Source organism: Clupea harengus, chromosome 18 (assembly GCF_900700415.2).
Source record: "Clupea harengus chromosome 18, Ch_v2.0.2, whole genome shotgun sequence".
NCBI classification, from domain to species: Eukaryota; Metazoa; Chordata; class Actinopteri; order Clupeiformes; family Clupeidae; genus Clupea; species Clupea harengus.
This window is the reverse complement of record NC_045169.1, coordinates 9,570,271-9,591,557: the sequence shown is the minus strand read 5'-3', so window position 1 is coordinate 9,591,557 and position 21,287 is coordinate 9,570,271. Positions and strand designations below refer to the sequence as shown.

Genomic DNA, 21,287 nt, shown 5'->3' with positions numbered 1-21,287 from the left:
TTCCCTCTCTGTCCTGGACCAAAGCGTCAGCGTCAGACAAGTTGCGATTGAACTCCCGGACCTGAGAATCCAAGTAATTAGCTGCAGCACAAGGCAGAGTGATTCCATCACTCTCACTGCCGTGAGCCGAACAGGCTCAGAAGGACAGGTGGATGGGATGCCCTTCTGGAACACGGCTGATAATAGGTGGAGGTGGTTATGTGGATGCCCTTCTGGGAACACGGCTGATAATAGGTGGTGGTGGTGGTGGTGGTGGTGTGGATGCCTCTGCCTTGCTTTGTGTTCTAGTTCTGTCCCTGATGGTTAGCCTATAGCTTACATCATGTCAGGAGCAGCTAGGATTTACCAAGGGCAGGCCTAACAATCAATACAAAAAATCTAAAAGGAGACAATAGTTAAGATGAAATATGTACTGAATACAGTAGACTACACAATATAGTACACTAAAACACACAACAAAAAAAAATCAGTCTGTGTTCACAGAATATTACTACAAAAAGGTCATAAACCTTTCTAAAGGGGAACAGGCTGTAAGTGAAGATTGCATTTCCACGAAAAACCAGCAGCATTTCCTTGAAAAGTCTTAAACGAGCGCGAGTTCTGACACCTCCAGAGAACACATCAGGTTTATTGTTGTCCGCAGCAGCAGCTATTCTGCTGCACTAACAAAAACAGCTGCAGCAGCAATACACACACACACACACACAAAAAAAAACAACAACCAATTTTTTTTTCTTGTTGCTGTTTGTTACTCTGGTGTCACTAACCACTAAGCCAAGCTTGTGAAAAAAAGAGCAGTGCAACTCTTTCTCTGCTGCTCTGCACATACACCGTAAATAACCAACGTGAGCTTGACCACTAGTCCCCGTTTCTAGTGCTAAACTTATCCCTTACTGACAGAGGGGTGAACACCCCGAATAGGACTGGTTGACCAAATTACAGGGTCAGTAGCCACAGCCAAGTGCAGCGACGGAGGAGTTCGCCGGGGGGAAAGGCCTTTGAGGTCAGGCTTTCACAGTCTGTGCCTCTACTGACCAAGAAAGAAAAAAAAAAAGAAAAAAAAAATCAATAAAAGCATGTTTAATGAAATGACGCAATATGTGGTCACTGAAGCCAGATGGAAGAGGAGAAGATGGTTAGCAAGGGCATGATGTGCGAGGGTGCTGTTCATTCTAGGGTTAGAGGAAGCGACCAAAGTAGGTTATCTGTTAACCACTTCTTCCCCAGCGAAGTGTGAAGATGACACAGCGATCTTATTGCGGAACAACAGGTGGAGGCCGATGTGCACTGGGTGCCACCGTGAGCACCAGGCCTCAACCCGGCCCTCAAAATACACGGCTATCCATCAACACCGTCTCCTTTGCATTCTGCTAATTACCGAAACAACACTGAAACTCAATTTGAAAATCAAACTAAAAATTGCTTTGTCATTGTGTCATAGATTTGAATTGCTAACCCCTCTGCTAAAAAAACAAACAAAAAACAATCAAAGTAAATTCTGACTAACTGAAAAAAGGTACACAGAGAAAGTCGTGAGCGAGTGCGGAAGGGAGGGCAGAGAGAGAGACAGAAAGACACGTTAGACCTGTTGACATTTTGTCTTCTGAGGGGAGCTCAATAAAGGAAAAGGAAGTCCTGTCGAAGCGATGTTTGAATCGGTTTCTCCCCCCACACTAACCCTTTCCTCGCTTCCTTCCTCTCTTCTCTCCGGTCTCTTCCTCCTCCGGCTCCTCATCCACCTTCTCTCCCCACCCACACATGCTTGGAGAAAGCGGAGAGAGAAAGTCCCTCATTCACTCTCCAGGTCAGAGGAGAGCCGGCAGTGTCAGAGCCCTTCCTGACACACACTCTGTGCACGGCATGACTCATGCCACAGCGCTGCCACTGCACAGACCTACATGTTAGGGAACGCTCCATTCACTCACACTGCACAGGCCTACATGTTAGGGAACGCTCCATTCACTGTCTACTCACACTGCACAGGCCTACATGTTAGGGAACGCTCCATTCACTCACACTGCACAGACCCGAATTACCTCCTGAGGGAAGGGGGAGGATGTCCGACTCGGGGGTCACTGAACTAAGTCGTTACCGGTCGTTACGAAACTGTGGGGTGGGGGGGTGGGGGGTGCAGGAGGACAGAAGGAAGCACTGACTCTGTCTTTTCCAAAGGGAAGTGCCAATGATGTCACAGTTGCACCAGCCAAAAAAACACCCACCTTGCAGTCCCTCTGACACTCATGTCAACTGCATGACACGAAAATGTGTCATCACCAGACACAAGAGTGAGCGCTGATATGCATCGACAGGGGAAAGTTTAATGGTGCAGTTGTCATGGCAACCCCCTCAAACAAAATGTTTAAATACTTCACCAAAATTAAATAATATAAAGAAGTGAGCTTCTTATTCTGACAGTCTTCCGCTAAAGAATGACCATGACTTCCTGAAAGTGTTATAAAGGTCCTTTCCATTAAAACGTTTCTCCAACTAGCTGTCTGGGGACAGGTTTCCGATGACGCATGCCTGATAATATGACTTTCATAATTAAACACAGGAAACCAAAAGAGCTTGCAGCATTTCCGCAACTGTCCTCCACATCAATGGCAATGGAACGTCTATCATTTCACTCATTGACCAAATGATGCTGCCGAATCGAAGCGATTTCTGTCGAAAGGGGAACCAACTGGCCATGACAATGGTGAATGAAACCAAAATTCAGCACAAGATTATTCCACCTCTGCCCAATGCTTTGCAGGCAACCAACAAGCCAAACAGCAAATATCCCCTTTGGGTTATTTTTGGCCACAGAGTGAAATAGCTATCCGTGTTGATTCACGGCAGTTTAAACAGATTTAAACAGAAAAGCCATCTTCACTTCTCGATTCTTTGGTTCTCTGGCTATTCGAAACACACACACTTAGATCTGGCTCCGGAGAAGAACCCTCAAAACAAACATCTTACAGTCTTTATGTACAAAAAAGGAATCAACATTCCCACAGCGCACCAATGATGGCATTGTTCCTTCTGATGAAGTTTGATGTTAAGACAATTCTGAGACAACATAGCATTAAAGGCCATTGCCACAATGTTAGGGTCCCTACGAAAACACACAATTCTTTCATACAGCCAACTCAAGAAAGGCCAGGAAAACCTAACATAACGGAATAGGCTTAATACAAGTCATTTTCAAAGTGCGTGCAGGGCACAATGATGTCATTCTTTGTCTCCTGGAGAATACGTGTTGTGCAATATACTTGCTTTTGGACCAACTGCTTTTATTCCAAAGATTTGACATTTCACAAAGAAAGGGTAACCATGACATGAGTTTGACTCATGACTGACTGAGTTATAACGATTCAGAAATAAGGGGGGGAAAACAAAACACTCAAAATGCTATTCTGTTCGATTTTAACATGTTGACATTTTATGATTGCAAAAAAAAAATAAAAAATTATCTTTTACAATAACTAATATTTTTTTTCTGACAATTCTGTACAATAATATACCAGCACCTGTAAGTTCAAGTTTAAAGTGTTTAAAACATGACAAATAAAGTAGCTGACTTTTTTCCCTTTTCACAGCTTCCACCTTCACCTTCGCCGCCATGCTTTTGGAGCCAAGTTGACCCACACCATGATGCTAATGATTTCAGCACTAGCCTGCACACCCAGCCTATACATTGCTACACTTCGATCTCAAACATTCTGTAAAATCGGATTCAGTTGTTTTGCAGGTCTCCTGCTAGTACGCTTCTTACCAAGCACAGCGACTGGTCTGTTTCACCACACTCCATCTGAGCGACACGGACAAGTCAGTTCAAAAACCAGTTTGATGTGAAATCACCTGTCAGAAACTCACCGACTGCTGTTAGGCACAAAAACTACGAGACCCATGCAACGACAACGACTACAGCAAATCAAATAGTGTGTATAAAGGGAATCAGGAAACGGCAGGGGACAGAACTCCCCTTTGATAAGGTGCCATAAGAACAATGTTCATAGGTTGAGCACCTTTCACCTCGGGTGTGACCTACGTACCAGTGAGGGCCTCGCAGCCTTTTGATAGCCAAAGGTCAGTGCCATGCTTGCAATAAACTGCATGGGGTGAAGTAGGAATCACCTCATGGGCGACACCTCATGGGCGGTCCTCTGATGTCATTATCGGTGACACCGTGTCTGTGCCATACTGACCAGCTATCACTGGCTCTGTTGGTGTTTGTCCTCATCTCCTCAACTGTTCCTGCACCACTGTTTGAGGCACACAGACCAAATCAAGGCCTGAGGTGTCCGCTTACCATCGCAGATGTCACCGAGAGCTTGATATAGCTTCCCAAGGCAACTCAGGGTCAAAGATCACCTTTTCTGCAACCAGTGACGAGGACAATAATGGCTTGTATTTGATGTCCATGGTTGCAGACCAGAACACGGAAGTTTCCACGAGGTCCAGTCTGTATGATTATCAGACGCAATGCAGCCATGGAGATCAGGCCTCGTGTCTTCAAGGAGCGTACGTGTTCTGATACGAGTACAGCAACATGCACTCACCCATAGAGTTTGTTTATGCTTCGGAAAGTATTTAAAAGTGTGTTTATGGCTTCTAAGAATAATTCTAACTAAGTGATTGTTCTTCTACACAAACTTTTTCCTCACACATCCACAAAAAAAAGCTTTAAAAGGGAACAAGCTTCTGTCACATTCACATCAAACACATTGTGGCGGACTTATGATGAAAACAAAACCCATACGCGCACATAAACGCACACTTACACAATTCTCTTTGCCCAACAGGGCCTGCACTCCAGGGTGAGTGAGTGAAATCATAGAGAGTTGTGGGTTGGTGGGGTATACCAAACCAATGGTAGGGATTAGGGGTATACCATTACAGTGCCCTCAGGGGGTTGATATTGGATACGAGCCTTGCTCAACTGTAGCTCTGTAATTACTTAAGAACTGGTGGGTGTCTTTGTGTATCACGGAAGAAACCTTACCGACATCGCCGACACACGGACAGATGCTTGAATGTGACAGATGTGTTCAAAAGATAAGGTGAGAAAAGGTGACTAATATACTGAACGCATCAGATTCGTATTGCGCAAATACCTTGCAAGAGCGAGCAACAAAGCGAGACATGTTACACCACGAGGTAGACGTAATCTTTGTAGTGAAATGAGACAACTCATTTTGCAACCTGCAACCACACCAACCCAAACTCAAACCTCTTAATGAAAATCTGCACTGCGTCCTTAAATGCCACAAATGACCTATAACGCATCTTCCAGAAAACCCCCTCCGCTGGTCGATGCCTCAGTAGTGCCTTACCACACACGCACACACACAAAACACACACACGCACAAAACACACACACACACATGCAAAGTATCGTTTCATATCAAATCCCAATTCTTACTGTTTGGAATGTGCTTATTTCATATTGGATAGCTTCCAGTATAAAATAATAATCTGCATTTAAACCTCACTATTTTATACTTCTTGCTGTTGCTGTTGCTGAAAAATGTAGTTGTGCTTATGGAACAAAAAAAAGGAACATCACAATATTATTGCAACACAAAATCTCCAGAACCCTGCAAACAGACTCATACTGTGCACAACTATCATTACACTGCATCAACAGGCCTCCAGTGAGTCCTCCCCTGGTGTTAAGGTGTTTTCAGTGTTAGCTGGAACAGGACAGCAGTTACATGCTTAAATGTATGGGGAGTCTTCTCTGCAAACTCTTGAGATCCGACTGCTGAGGCTTTGTGTACTGAGTGACAGCGCAGTGAGAAATGCCAGCCCCCTGATGTCACTCTGATCCACAGATCCACACCCCAGAACCAGTACAGGACAAGCATTCACTCGCTCGCACAACTACACGGGAATGTTCTCGAAATGTTTTTTCTTTTTTCTTTAGGTCAAGATGGTATATCGTTTGTTCATTCCAAATGCACAAGAAGATGAAGACAGGCTGTGTCATTCTCTGAACTGGAGCTGACTGGAGTGCTCCAGAAGCGCGTCCCGTGTTCTGCACCAGGAACCGCCAGGGTTCTGCACCAGGAACCGCCTGTTCCCTCCTCCCCAGGCCTCCTGTGGGTAGTAGTCGTAAAGTGGGGAAGTACTCGGCTTGGCCAACATATGCCACACACGTGTGCCAACCATCACATTACCGAACGGTGCAGACTCAATACAAACATTCCCATAGCCTCCGCGCGTGCCAAATCCCTTAGGAAATTTGGACTTAATGTAAGGAAAGACACTAAAAGAAGAGGGATATATATATATATATATATATATATATATGTGTGGTAAGAGGCGGTCATTGTGGGACAGAGAGAGAGAAGGAGAACGGGAGAGGGAGAAGGAGAGAGGTTTGCCTGTTCCTCGTGAGTTATGTCTGAATGAAAAATGACAACCTGGATAGCATAAAAAGAAACACACATAGGAAATGGAGTGGATAGGGAAACCTGTCCCTCTGACAGAGCCCATAAATCCAGTCTGTGCGCCGGCCCCAACTTGGCCCCTGTCGAGGCACGGAGGCTGGGCACTTCGGTAGTGTTGGGGGATGGCGGGAGGATACAATGGGAGGGAACCAGCCATTGGGGCTGGCTCTGCTAGGGTTGGGCTGAGGTTGGGCTGGGTTGGGCTGGGCTGGGCTGGGCTGGGCCAGGTCGCCTCAGGCCAGGCAGGAACACATGGGGAGCCAACTCCTCTGACATGGAGAGAGTTTAATGACAGGGAAAACACTGGAGAAATCTCTCGTGCCTGCTCTGACCACTTTCAACATCAAGCGAAACCCCTCTGGAGCTCTGTTTGGGGCTTTCGAGGGAGTCGTTTGGCCTGGCTGTTGGAGACGAGCCTAAAACAATTACACAAACGCACATGCGAGCACACACAGATGGCTATAGGCTTGTATGCTGCAATGTGTACAATCAAAGTAGAGGAAAAGCAGAGGAAGATCCAAGGAGTAACTGCCATGTACAGATAGAGCTAATGAAAAAGAAGAAGAAGGAGTCGAACCAATCAAGTGCAATAGTGTATGCTACCCTGCGCTTAAGTTTTCTTCTTTTTTTTTCAGCCTTCGCATATTCTCCCCTATCTGTCTAGGTGATAGACTTTTTTGTAATAGGGTAGGGAGTGTAGGGTAGCAATGCTAGTATAACCCCAATGACTGTGAATAGAGGTCCATTTAAATTCACTTTCAATTACATTTCATAGAATGAAAAAAAAAAACCGCAAACGTATTTAAGGAAAGATAACCCTCTGGTTTCCCATTACAATTGTACTGGGTCTGTAAGAGTCTGTAAGCCACTTGCATGTATACACATACATACATACACACACACACACACACAAATATATATATATATATATATATATATATATATATATATATATATAGTCTACATGTACATTCTATGCATTATGGTTATTCTAATAATATTCAGATGCTGTCCCAATGGCCAGTTTTAGTCTCCCATTTAGTCTAGAATTTCTTGTTTGAGACATAACGCAGAGGAATGCATCAGTTCACCATCACTGTAGAAAACTCATTAATATTAAAACCACAGAACTGCGAGTGGTTGATATAACAAGATTTACCAAGTTATTGTTTCATTAACTTTGGCTAGCTGTCTCGGACAACATCCGTGCCAGTGTCACCCTTGTCTAGAACGGCATCAAAGTTTTTTCTCTCCTGCCGTTTTATCTGAAAAAGTCCAATTTTGTGCACAGCGTTTAACTGTGATTCCCATTTGATTCTGCAATTCTGTCTGCGTTTTCCGCATTTCGCAAATCATAGGGCCCTGATCAAGCAAGAGCTTCTGAGGCTGAGTAAACAGAGCAAAGATGTTTAATGTATATAAAAATGTGCCTTTTCATCTCAAACCACAAAGTTACAGCCTCTTCCACCCTTTTTTCAGCCAAACTATGGAAAAAAGAAACGGCCTCTTCGGACATGAGCCCAGAGAGAGAGCCTAAAGAGAGAGCCTAAAAAGAGAGCCTAAAGAGGAAGTCTTTGTGCTTTCCTGTGCCTCATGTCTTTCCAGTACAAAAGAAGAACTGACATCTTCTCACTTAGGCACATCTTTAGACTTCCACCTTCGGCAAACACAAGTATCTATTTCTGCACACACTAGTCTCCTCTCCGCAGAAAAACAATCCCATATCAAAAACAGCCAAAGACCTTTTTTTTATCTGGGAAGGAAAACCAATTTTTGATTGGCAAAAGTGAAAAAACAATATCTTTTTTTTTTTAAAGATATACAGTGCATGACTGAGCCCATGAGATCTGCCTGTGTTGGGCTTTGAACCACAATGCCAAGGAAACAAAGTCAAATCAGAGCATGGTGGAAGATAAGACTGGAGGTAGCTAATCTGAGAGTACCAATCCCTACAGACCAATTCCAAGTCCGTTCAGAATACACAATCACCTCTGTTACATCACTTCTGGGTTGACAAGCAGGTTTGACGATACAAGTGGAATGAGTCCACCTGGCCCCCACAACGCTGGCAGAGAGAGGGAGAGGGTGATATTATCAGAAGCAAAGCACTCAAAGGGGGGGGGGTTCTTCTTTGGACAAACTGGAGGTTTGTCAGATTTCTATCTCCTCAGACAGATTAATGAGGTGTTGTGGCAAGGTCACATCTGGCGAGATATCAGTATCACATTAACACTTAGTGATGTGTGCTCATGGGCGTGTTGTGCAACAAGGACAATTTGTTATCAAGTTCTTATCCACCACATTTCAGCAAATATTTATAACCTTAAAATGTGTTTCTATGGCTGTTGTTTCAAAGATGAAAAGAACAGAAGAAATAATTGCATAAATGAACTGAGTACTTTTTTGAAACCTTTTGTCCTGGTCAGAGACACTAAAATGTTTTTCTGGCTATGAAGGAATGCTCGCTTTTGACGAAAGAAGGTTCACTCCCTTTTCAACTTTCCTGGCTTCTACCACCTAAATCCTAAGGTTTTCTGAGAGTTGTAATGCATTTGACACATCACTGCCCAAGGGATTGGTTACATCTAAAAGACAGTATTTACTTAATCAGGTGACTCAGATTGTGTTCCCATTGAAACGCCAAGGCCACCAGGATGACACAAAAGAAGCCAGGCGTTTTCAAGGGCTCCTGGTAATCTGCTAATTAGACAAAGTGGTCCTGCTCAGAGGACTAAAGAGGCCCCCAGTCGCCCTGAAGTGGGTCGCCTCATTCCCCACGCCCTAAAGCTGGTGCATATGTGTGGGCTTAAAACCCTCTCGTCAATCTCTTTGAAAATAAACTCATTAGGCGAGCCCACCTGTTCCGGCAGCCGCAGACCTGATTGGAGAGCATCAACCATCCTCCAACTGTCTGGTTCACGTTTCCATTCGCTGACACTCTGAAGGCGTCCCTCCCACGGCTTGTGCTGTGGCTCGCCTTGACTGGAGGTGCCCAGCTGGCAATCATGTGATCGTGTATTCAAGCTCGAGCCAAAGGGGGTGCATATGTGGTAGGCCTAGAGTGGATTTTGCCTCAGAACTGTTGGTGTTGGGGAAGCTTCTTCCCATGTGCAGAAAGAATGCACTTACAACCCAGCATGGCTTCTGAGTGACATACCCCATGAGAGAATAGCACTGAATCTCCACTGGCCAAGTCCCTGCTCTGTTAGTTTAAAGACCATGTGTGAACCATCTTTGAAGAGTGTCTTGACTGTTCCCAAACATGTTGCCGTGAACCAGTTTTGGGGGCATAATTTAACATCGCTTGTAGGTGGTGGTTGTGCTAAAAGCTTTTTTATTTACTATGTTTTCTCTCAGCCATCAAAATAGTTCCAAGCCTGGGTTGGCCTAGCTTTGATTTGTATACAACTGACCACAACATTGCTTTTAACCAATCACGTGCCCTCCATGGTTCCCAGCTCATTTCTCTTTTCCCCTCTCAGAGGCCTCAGAAGTCTTCACTGTATCCTGTTAAGTTAACACCAGCTCTCCCGTCTCATTCACACATGGACAACTGTCCTTGCAATGAAAGATATCACGAGATAAACAACTTAGACGGCTAGGACACCGCATGTGTCAAACTGAATGAACTAAATCCAATTATCGGCATGTTAACTTTGACTATCCAATTTCCTAGTCTGATGAGCGAAAGACAGAGACAGAGAAGGAGAAAGAGAGAGAGAGAGAGAGAGAGAGAGAGAGAGAGAGAGGGAGAGGGAGAGGGAGAGAAAAGCAGTGCTGTGAGTAAATAGTTGACAGTCTGTTTTTGAATCTTGCACCCCCACTGACCTGCTTTTTTCCCTCCCCTCTCGCTTGCTCCCCCTCTCAATTTGGCTGCAGACGCGAGATGACTCATGGACACTGGAGAGAAGGACCCTGGTGATTTGGTAGAAGGCTGTGGGGGTGCAGGGGGCTGGAGGTGGTGGGTCAGAGTGTACACAACAACTCTGCCAAAACCGCCCATCTCCGCCCCCCCATGCACAATACATGCCCCCCACCCCTCCACACACACACACACACACACACACACACACCTTATCAAATGAGTCCCACAGCCTGAAACACCCACACAAATCATTGGTCAATTCTTACAATTCCGTTGTGCAACCAGAAACCCACATAATAGCCATTATTTCCTTCCCAAGTCAAGGCTTTTATAAACATAAAGCTTCATATTTTAATTCGCCTTCCCCCCTTAAATTACTCATCTGAGACCTGTGCTTGCAACCTCCCACCCGTTCGTCTACAGCCTTGAATAGTGTGCGGCTGTACCACAGCTGACATTAAAGGAGGTGAGAGGAAAGCGAAAGAGTAAGGTTTCCAGTGAGTGGTGGCCTGAACAAAGGGAAAAAATGAGAAGGGGAAGAGAGAGACCGAGAAAGAGAAAGAGAGAGAGACAGAGGGGGAGGAAGAGAAGAGGAAGAAAAAAAAAAGGCAAGAAAGTGAAAACTCAGACGGTTCAAAATCTCTGAGACCTTTAGCCCAGTTGTGAACCAAAGCAGCCAATGAAAGCAAGGGAAGGGATGGGGGGTAGGTGGGGGTGCAGTAGACAGTGTGTGGGGGTGGAGGGAGCGCAAGCTGAAAGAGGGGGGGTGTTAGCTGTGCTGCAGAGTCGATGTCACCTCTAACCCGCTGTCTGGTTTCTGTGTTGTTGTAATGGCAGAAAAAAAAAAAAAAACTAATTTCACTGCCACTTCTCGTTCCCCATATTTTCATCTCTATCACTTTCTTCCTCCACGCCTCCAAGTCTGATGACCTTACAGGGTGAGAGAGAAGAGCGACAGAAGGGAGACGTCCCTCCTTTCTTTGTCTGTCTGTCTGTCTGTCTGTCTGTCCCTGGCTGGTTTCTATCTTACATTGTGCTCAAAACAAAACAAGTCAGCAATCAGTCCAATCTCATCAGTTTTTGTTTGACTTCATGGCCAGGTTTGGCAAGAATGCAACCTGAAAGACGCAGCCTTCAACCAGCAAGTGAACAGCAGGTGCACTCAGTGTGTCGTCACATACGCACACGGTCACCCGAGCCCGTTTCATTCCACCTAATAAGACTCCATGAAGAACATCCATGAGACGCCTGTTTCAATGTTCATCAATGTTTTGACACCAAATCCAATCCAAATGAGCTCATATGTCTTTGGAGCATATTGACTTCGGTCCTCTGACTTGTGACCATCGAGTCACCCAACCCTAACATGAGCACACCAGCCTATTCCTTTACTGGGTGGAACTGGAACCTATTGCCTCCCTTTTGGTGGAGTGTGACCTGACCAGGACTGGCCTTCTGGCCTTCTCCGATATCAACCAGCTGCCAAGTTCCCATATCTGCCTCGCTGGCCAAACTCAGAGGTGAAGGTCCTGACCAAACTGACCCAAGTTACACTTCCTCCTGGCTAAATACTGAAAGCCTGATAAGATAAACGATATCAATGATGCACTGCAATACCTAACACACTGTAAAGAATTAGGTCCTATGGGAATATATTTGCTGTCTTTAAGCGGTGTTCATTTTTGAATAACTGTTGGATATTCACCGTTTTAGAGAAATGAGTGTGAAACACGTTAAGACCCTCATCACATCCTTTCTGGTATTAGGAAAAAACATATATCTGCTGCTACATCTATTAAGCTGCTCTTCTGCATAGGATACTGCGGCCTACTTACAAAAGTATGATGCAGTCATGGTTGGAAAAAGTACAATTGTAAACAAAAGGAGCCTTGACAGAATTGGAGTATTAACTTTCTTATTTTGTGTGTGGTCTTGGAGTCTGTGCTTCTAATCCCGTACACTTTTTGTCAAATCCAGCAAATTGCTCCTCACGGACCTCTAGCTGGCCTTTCAGTCACATGGGTATTCCTAAGCAGTCCTGGCTCTGTAAACAGGAAACAAACACAGTAGCTCGGACCGAGCCATAAACAATCCCAGCCCATCAACGCAGGCTTCAGGTGTAATTCGACTGAATGTTGAGCTCAAATCTCAACAACCTTTCACGAAACCGAAACCGAATCACAGACTGCACCTTTAAGACCAAAAAAAAACTAAATATAGCCTTATCATCAGTGAGCATGTTCACTGATTACACTGGTAGAGCAAGGAAATGGAAACACCAAGGCCGTGGTTTTACCTAGTGGCACACATATTGACAAAAGAGTGCATACACTACATGGCTGGCAGCTTGGCCTTTTAGACCACAAAAGTACAGCTGTCCCCAACTGTACAGCTTTGTAAACAACTATCCCTGGAGTACCCTAATTGGTGCTGTGCAATTTGATTTTCGCTCCCTCAAAGTGACTAAGACTTCAAACCTTCAGCAGTATGTAGGCCTTGGCCCCTGCCCTGCTCTTCTCTTGTATTCCCTTCCCTTCAGGACTGATCTGGTCTCTGGTCTCTGGTTTGTCCTCTGAAGCATCCCCCCTGGTCTCTGAGGGATTGTGCTGGGTCATTCAGTGGAAGTCCCCAGCGCAGGAGAGGATGATCTGTCTGTCTGGTCTGGTCTGGCCACCCTCTACTGACTCCCACTCTATAATTACTGATCTAGCTCAGAACAAGAAGTACAAAGTGTGTGTGCAAACGGAGGAATAGACTGGATGTGACACATAAAAGAGAAAGAGAAAAAGAGAGAGAAGCCTGCAAAGGAGAGATTAGATAAGAGCAAGAACAAAACTATATTCAGACTTGAGCTGGTTGAGCAAATTGGAAGGACAGAGATTGGCTAGGTTCTCAGGCGGGTGGAGGGACAGATCCCTTTAAAGGATGGAGTGTTCGGCTACAACGCACCTCGAACAACACCGCTGCTGATACCTGGGAAAATGTGAAATTTGCGAAAATCAAAAGGAGTATTGAAATACTTAAAATATTAAGAATATCTAAGATTGAGATATGGCATTTATTAATTAGCCTGTTGTAGTGACATTGTTTTGCAAAATGTGACTGAACTGCATGAATAAGGCATAAAGGTTTTGATTTCACAGTATTGTCTTTTTTTAATAATGGACTTATTATAACATTACATGTATAGTATGATTAACAATCTACCACACTGTTCTTGGGAAGACATACATATATGTATTTGCTGAAGTGTCAGGAGCAAGCCCAGGCTGTAAATGCACTCACAAGATTCCAGCTAGTTCCACCAAGCAATATAGTATACCAATGAAAAGCTATGGAAATCATAACCTTGTATGACTATAATCTGCCATCAAACACATGAAGCCTTACCTAACCACGAGCTAAACTTGCACTAAGGCAAATATAAGGACAGCACTGCAATCGCCAGATTTTTTTCGTTTTGTCCACAGACATTAACAATAAACACCACTGCAAATGCCTTGAACGAAACCAGAGATTTATTTCACAAAGATATCCAAGCAGGTAGTGTAGTGTTTACTGTCTTTTTGCGAAGCATGTTGATTAATAAAGGTCTGGAGCTAACTTACTCTGTTGTAACATTACGATTAAGGTATAATCGTTGTCACCCTTGTCATGTAAATGGTCCCTACGATAGGAAGGAAGAAAGAAAGAAAGACAAAAAATAGATCACTGATACATCCTGCGTTAAGTGCATACAATTTGTCCGAGTCAAACAGCGGCCTTGAAAAAAGCCCTCAAGTTTTGCTGATGACCCTCCTGATTCCATCGGGTTTATTCTGTCACTCAACGACACTCTACACCATGGGGGCCTCCCTATTTCCAGCCAAAACAAACAATTCATCAACAAGGGGCCATTTTCCTGTCCAAAAGAATCAGAAAACGAGCATGCTTTTTTTTTCCTTCTTTTTTTCTTACTGCCATGTTTTCCACAGCTGGGTCAACCTCTCCTGCTAGACGTCTCTTCTCGAGCACACAGACTTATCTCCCTTTGAATAATCCACCTCTCTATTGAGAAACTATTGGTGGGTAGGAGGAGAGGGAGAGCAAGAGAGAGAGAGTTAGTTCATGATCCTGACCCCAAGAGATCCAACCATCTCTTGCAAAGGAAACAGCGGAACTTGTGTGGAGAACAGAAAAACAAGCTCACAAGCTAGATTCCGACTACTTGCTTTTGCCTCTGCCCAGTAAGATTGCAACACAGAGCATTTGGTTGGAAATTCACAGTGAATGAAACCAAATCTGAAACAGAACAAGGGTGGTGGGGGCATTTCAGTTTTTTTTGTCCTGAATGAAACATCCTGAATGGGGGGGGGGGGGGGGGAGCTAAAAAATTGCTGACAACAGAGAAAGATAAGTTCCCTTGGTCATGCCGTAATCACGACCAACGGGGATGGTTTATGAATGAGGAAACTCTTCAAGAGGAAAAGGGCACCCACAAAACAACGTCTGTACTTTCATACGCCTTTTTTTAGTGGCCCATACATCACGCATGCCAAGTCCCATAACAATGAAGGGCACTGAAAGAAACACTGACATTTATATAGGTCTGTATAAAAAAAAATAACAAAATGTTAAAAAACTCTGTTCTGCTTTCCATTGCCCATGCATGTAATTTCATAGGGATCCACAGTGACATTAGCTGCACAGCATTTTAGGCACAACAGTAAGGACATACCTGCATGATTTGGACATGCTCACGTAGCACGCTTATATAGCCCTTACATCACCAGGGGAGGCTCAACAAAGGACATAACTCCTCCTCTGAGCAAACAAACTTGAGCACAATTTAGCTTTGCTGCTTGTGGGATCAATGCGCTTCACACACAGACACACACTGCAAGGAGGGCTAATCAAATGTATACATGTCATGCATACATGGAAAATTACTTCTTGACAACATTTGAGAAAAAACATACTATGCAACACACACACACACACACACACACACACACACACACACACACACACACACACACACACACACACACACACACACACACACACACACACACACACACACACACACACGCATGTGGCAGGGGACCAGCATGATCAATGTGCCAAACTGAAAAGGGGCCAAGCCAAATTAGTCAAAAATGTGCCTGTTTCATCCTGCATGCTTTTAGTGTGGCGGATGCCCTGGACTTGGTCTTAAGGGAGAAAGAGAGAGAGAAAGAAAGGAGACGAGAGAGACAGACAGAGAGAGAGAGAGAGAGAGAGAGATCAGGCCTGGTCTTTTTGGCCAACCACAAAAACAACTGGTCACATTTCGGCACAATGAACACCACACTAAATCGGCGCATGACCACCACAATGAGCCACTGCTGTGACAGAGGACATGGGAGCCTAGTTGTTTGTCTCTACTCACAAAGGCACAGCACTGTGTGTACCTATGGGCATATCATAGTCTATCCATTCAGTCTGCTCTTAAAAAGAGTCTGAACACATCTACAAATCAAATCCACTGTGTGTTGTGAACTTACTATCAAAATATTGTGTCCTTTCTCTTCACAGAATCAAGTTGGCGGTCACATGACAGGCCCTGACGAGTGATGCAACATTATTAGTGACCATTTTCTCCAATTGTGAGCTGGGGGAGGAGGACTGACAGTCAAGAAAACCCTCATCTCTTGAAAATAATGTCCTTAAACCCACACTTGCGATTTGATGCCCGCGTCTGGGTGACCAGCCACACACACACAGGTATAATTTGTGCCCGGTGCCGGCATGAGTCATTGGCTGGCTGTCCTAGTCTGTGTCGCCCAGCCGTCAGGTGTAAAGGGGTCTGTGAGCTGTTGTTCTTGCCCTACACTCTACCTGTGCCCGTGTCTAGAGCTGGCCTGGAGGCAGGAGGGGGTGAGGCCACATCGGTGCTCCCTTTTAACTCAACACCAGCAGGCCCCCCAGCCTTCACATCTGCTGCTGCTCTCTTCTCTTCAGTCCTCTTTCTTTCTTCCCTTTCTTCCATAGTCACCGGCGCTCTCTCTCTCTCTTTTCCCCCCGCACTGAGCCCTTTTTCCTTTCATAACCGGCGTTAGGGAAGAGGAGAGCCCCCTCGGGAACTTTTCTCCTGTAACACTTTTCACCTCTTCTTTCCAGGGAACTTCCCCCTCCCGGAGTGTGTGTGTGCGCGCGCACACACACACACACACACACACACACACACACACACACACACACACACACACACACACACACACACACACACACACACACACACACACACACACACACACACACACACACACACACACACACACACCTTGGCCTCTATGTCCTAAGCAGGCAGGCTTTGTGGTGTCATCGCACAGGCCAGAGAAGGGGCCCATTTTTGACTTGCACTCCTTTGGCAAGGAAAAGTATGAAGTTTAAAAAAAAAAAAAAAAAAAAAAGGGCGGCAAGTGAATAAGGGGGGGGGGGAAAAAAAGGGAGGAAAGTTATATCAAATCCCATTCCCTGGGGGCAAGGCTTTGGCTGCATTGTGTTGAAATAAGTGATTCATGGCTTTATCATCACAGGTGATGTGGAGTTTGTTTCCCCAGTGTGGCTGTGCTTCTTTCAACACAGTTGAAGCTGCATGTCTCTCTGACAGCCTGGAGAGAACACACACACACACACACACACACACACACACACACACACACACACACACACACACACACACACACACACACACACACACACACACACACACACACACACACAGAGACACACGCACACACAGAGACACACACAGACACACACCCCTTTATAGGCTAATCAAAGAAAACAAAGATTACAACGGACTCTCACACTCGCTTTCTTCTCTCCAACGTTTTCAGAGGTGTACTGCAGAGATATGCAGGCAGTGCCCTCACCTGATACTGTTACCTCAAATAACTTGGAATAACAGCAGGTTGGCTGAAGCAGACAGTTGGTACATTAGGGACCCGCTCTCTGCTACAAGTACCTGCGATAAGCCAAGGTTTTTTTTTCCTCCCTCTGTGTCTGTGTCTGTGTCTGTGTCTGTGTCTGTGTCTGTGTCTGTGTCTGTGTCTGTGTCTGTGTCTGTGTCTGTGTCTGTGTCTGTGTCTGTGTCTGTGTCTGTGTCTGTGTCTGTGTCTGTGTCTGTGTCTGTGTCTGTGTCTGTCTCTCTCTCTAAAACCATTAATTGAAGTGACAGCACGAAGATCAAAACGAATTTGGTGTCTGATTTGTTTAACATATAGAGAAAACAACAATGCCACTAATGCAAAAAAGTGATCCCTGCAAACTGCATAAATACAATTATACATCATTCTTTTTTCCCCATTTTTAACCACCCTATGAAAGAAAGAAAAAAACACCAAGTTCACCACTTAATGCAATACAGGGGAATGGCTAAATATTATGAACACACATGGCGCTGATGTTCATCAGCACACAACTATTTGACACGCTGGGTAATCATGGGCTACAGACCACCGATGAAACCTCCACATTGGAGGTGGAGAGAGGCAACAAAAACTATACTATAATCATTATTTCATGGTGTCCAGTTTCCTCCCTTGGCAGACTTCTCAAGAAAAAGACAAAACTAGAGCTTAAAATGGATTTTGGGTGACAGATTCCCATAATTTATACAGTGCACAACACCATACACAATCACACACACACACACACACACACGCGACACAATAATAAACCCAGGTATGAGTTTCATAAAATAAGCACCTGTCAAGGGTAACCACCATGGCTGAAGCTTGCAGATAAGGATGTGCCTCTGAAGCACACAGACACCGGGCAAGGCTTTTAATCAAGTGTCTCCCCAGCGATAGCGCACCGGCAACCGGGCACATTCCAACAGGCTCCCTCCCCGGTGACTGGACCAACGGGCATTGTTTGGAGGAGTGCATCTAGCAGGCCGCACTGCAGGGGCTGGCCTGTGGTTTGGCGGTCACAGACGGACCAGTTCTCTGCATGCTGGCCTTTACACAACACTGCCAACGTCTGCACTTCAGACAACCGGGAAGAGGAGGAGGAGGTGTGTGTGTGGGGGGGGGGGGGGGGGTGTATGACCCCCATCATGGGGCTGTTCGCTCAACTGTAGCATGGAGACTGGGCAGTTTCTTCCTCTCCCTGTGTAACCTCCAGCCGTTGACACAGCAGTGCCCTTTGACTATGCTAATAAAGGCCCCTTATGGCAGCTTCTCATTTCCCCCCCAAATCACACACACACCCTCCCTTTTCCTCAGGGTGGGGGGCAGACGACGTAAAAAATCATCTGGACAGGTGGCCAGTCTACCAGTTTCTCGCTTTCCTGTCAAAGCAGAGATGAGTACACCAGCCTGCTATCGCTGGATGCTGGAAAGCCCCAAAATGAACACAAGCCATCTCTTTGCCCTCCCCTCAACTAACACCCCTCCCGAGCTTAAAAAAAAAAATCCCTGTGTCTGTCACCCACTGTGCTGTCTATGAGGATTACCAATTGTGCAAAACAGAAAACCTGCTCACTATCAGTGCCCAGCAAGGGGCATTCGCTATGGCACTTTAAGTAATTATAGAATGACAAACAACAACAAAAATGTAATACTTGTACAGTATTGGCTTAACATGTACATTTGTCATCTTTTGTTTAAAAACAAGGATTGGCAGTTCGGTTTCTACACCACTCAAAATACACCAATCGTAGTGTTTAAAAAGGCAACCGCCACAGAGGGCTGTACAGCTACTGTAACATCACAATCACCCAATTAAAACAGATACTACAGACAAGGACGTGGAACTCGTTGGGGTTTTCTTCCCTATTCTTTCAAAGAATTACTCCGGAGCTTGAATCCCCCGTTGCACAATTAGTGTCAAAGAAAGTGGGCTAATCTTGAGGTAAAAAATAAAAAAATAAAAGTCTCGTATAATTATTAGTTATTTTCTATCTGGATACAAGTGGAGTACCATGACAATTTACCAAAATCCAACGTTAACGTCAGCATGCAAAAATGCTCAAGTGTAGGTAATTTATGGCTACTACTAGCTAGCTGTCAGAGTCTGCAGTTTGACGGCTGAGAATGCAGGCCAACATTTAAAGCTTCATATTTCAATAATTGTTCATCTTTGTCTGCTGATTCATCAAGTTAATGCATACTCGTGGCACATTTTACGCTATGAAAAAAAAAAAATCACCGTTTGCGAAATTATTGTGGACTTAATTTCACAATGCGCAAGCACTTCAGTTTTTGGTGGCATCTAGGTATTTACTGTCCTTAGTTGCACTCGGCATTAAATAATCATTTGTCTGCACCGAGAGGGCGACGGAGGGAAGCCGACCGGACTGTTTAGTAAACAACACTTACATACGAGCACACACACGCATGTCAAAACAGTTACCCCACACATAGTGAGCAGCTTTACTATACTATCGCTTAAAATATGACTACAATTCGACCAACAATACAGAGCAACCCAAGTGAGGCAACAAAAAATACAGGGCAAAACGAATCTCTTGAACAAAGCCACAATATCTTTTAAAAGCCCCGCGATCCATGTTCCGTGTGTAGGTTATTGTAAGTGGGCTTTCGAATCATATGACTTCAAATATTTTTATTTCCAAAATAAGCAGTATAAATGGGTATTTTTTTTTTTTCAGTCTAAATACTCTGGCTGTTTGTATTCGTGTCGTTGTCTGGTGGTGCACAAAAAGACCGCTGGTAGCTACACGCTAGCTGGCTAGCCCCAAACTCCCGTGCAGCCGTACTAGCGCTGGGGCTCGTACAAAAAGCCACAACACGGCACGGCGGTACAGCAACAGTCACTAGCGTTACACTGGAGTAGTCAAAGAAAACCACACAATACATTTCACTTAAAGAAAATACGTATCGTTCTTAAAAATAACCACCAAATCAGAAACAGATGCCACTTGAGTTCCATGTTTTAACAAAAGCCATCAACTGAACTCTGAGTACTTAAAATCCACTTTAACTCAAACAGAAGCAGCAGCTCTGAATCTCAGACTTACCCTGTCACAACAGGCGCCATCTTCCACAAACTCTCACCAAAACTCCAACACTCGCGAGATCCCTTTCTCCCAGACCAACAAGCCGCCGAGACAACAGCAGCAGACTGGAGATGAAGGAGCGAGGGAGAAGGAGAGAAAGGGGGCGGGTGAGGAAGACAGAGGAAGGGGGGTAGAGAGAGTGAGAGAAAAGGGCAGACGCCACAACAACAGGCGTGGGAAACTTCTGAGATCGCGCGAGACCTGGAAAACTCTCACAATAGACTAGAATGGAAATGAGTGCTACCCATCGCGAGATGTGCGTAGAGAGCTGCCGTGGCTTATTTTACAGCTCTCGAGGACTGTATTCCCACGTGTTTGCTCGGCAATAAATTAGGCTGCGGCAGTGATCAGGACGTAGTTTGGCACGAAATTTCACACGATGTTGAGAGGAATCCTGAGTTTTCCCAGGCCCACACTATGACGAATAGGCTACAGTGGGAGAACCAAAAATCCTCAAACGAGAATTCCCAATAAAAATGACTTAGCAGAATTGACGGAATATTTACAAAATCAGAAAAGAGGGGAAATGTAGGCTACATTTAATGAGAAACATGGTGGGTTGTTAATCGAACAGAGACAGTCGAGAAAACGGCCACAATGATTTTTTGATTTGTAAATAGTGCTGCGAGGTTAGCTTTTGTTGTTTATTATCATTTTTACTGAATCATGTCCTATTTAGCCTATGTGGTTGGGAACGCTATTCAGCGCAGTGCGCAACACATAGCCTAATTAAGCATGAGTAGTGCATGGTCGGAGAGGACGGTATGCAGAACATCCCAGTTTAGCCTGTCAAATAACAACAGGCGAAACTGCGCTTGTGCTTTGTAGGAAAGCTGTAGCCTATTTAGTGCGAACAACACAGGGGAATGGGTGAATGTCCTGTAAGTGTTGCCGAACAAGGAGAACTGTTTTCATTTTTATGACTTGAGACCTC

At 44.9% G+C, this 21,287-nt stretch overlaps 1 protein-coding gene across 3 annotated transcripts in view; it reads right to left on the bottom strand.

Moving 5' to 3' along the window:
- Window positions 1–20,544, bottom strand: part of rbpjb (recombination signal binding protein for immunoglobulin kappa J region b) — a 50,680-nt gene extending 30,136 nt beyond the window's left edge. For 2 of the 3 annotated variants that reach the window (XM_031585561.2, XM_031585562.2), the window contains exon 1: window positions 10,266–10,480. In XM_031585561.2, the coding sequence (XP_031441421.1) occupies window positions 10,266–10,465 (200 nt within the window). In that variant the 5' untranslated portion in view covers window positions 10,466–10,480. Of the gene's footprint in view, window positions 1–10,265; window positions 10,481–20,314 lie in introns of those variants that run through there. The other variant, XM_031585563.2, reaches the window with a different exon arrangement.
- Window positions 20,545–21,287: the final 743 nt, after the last annotated feature.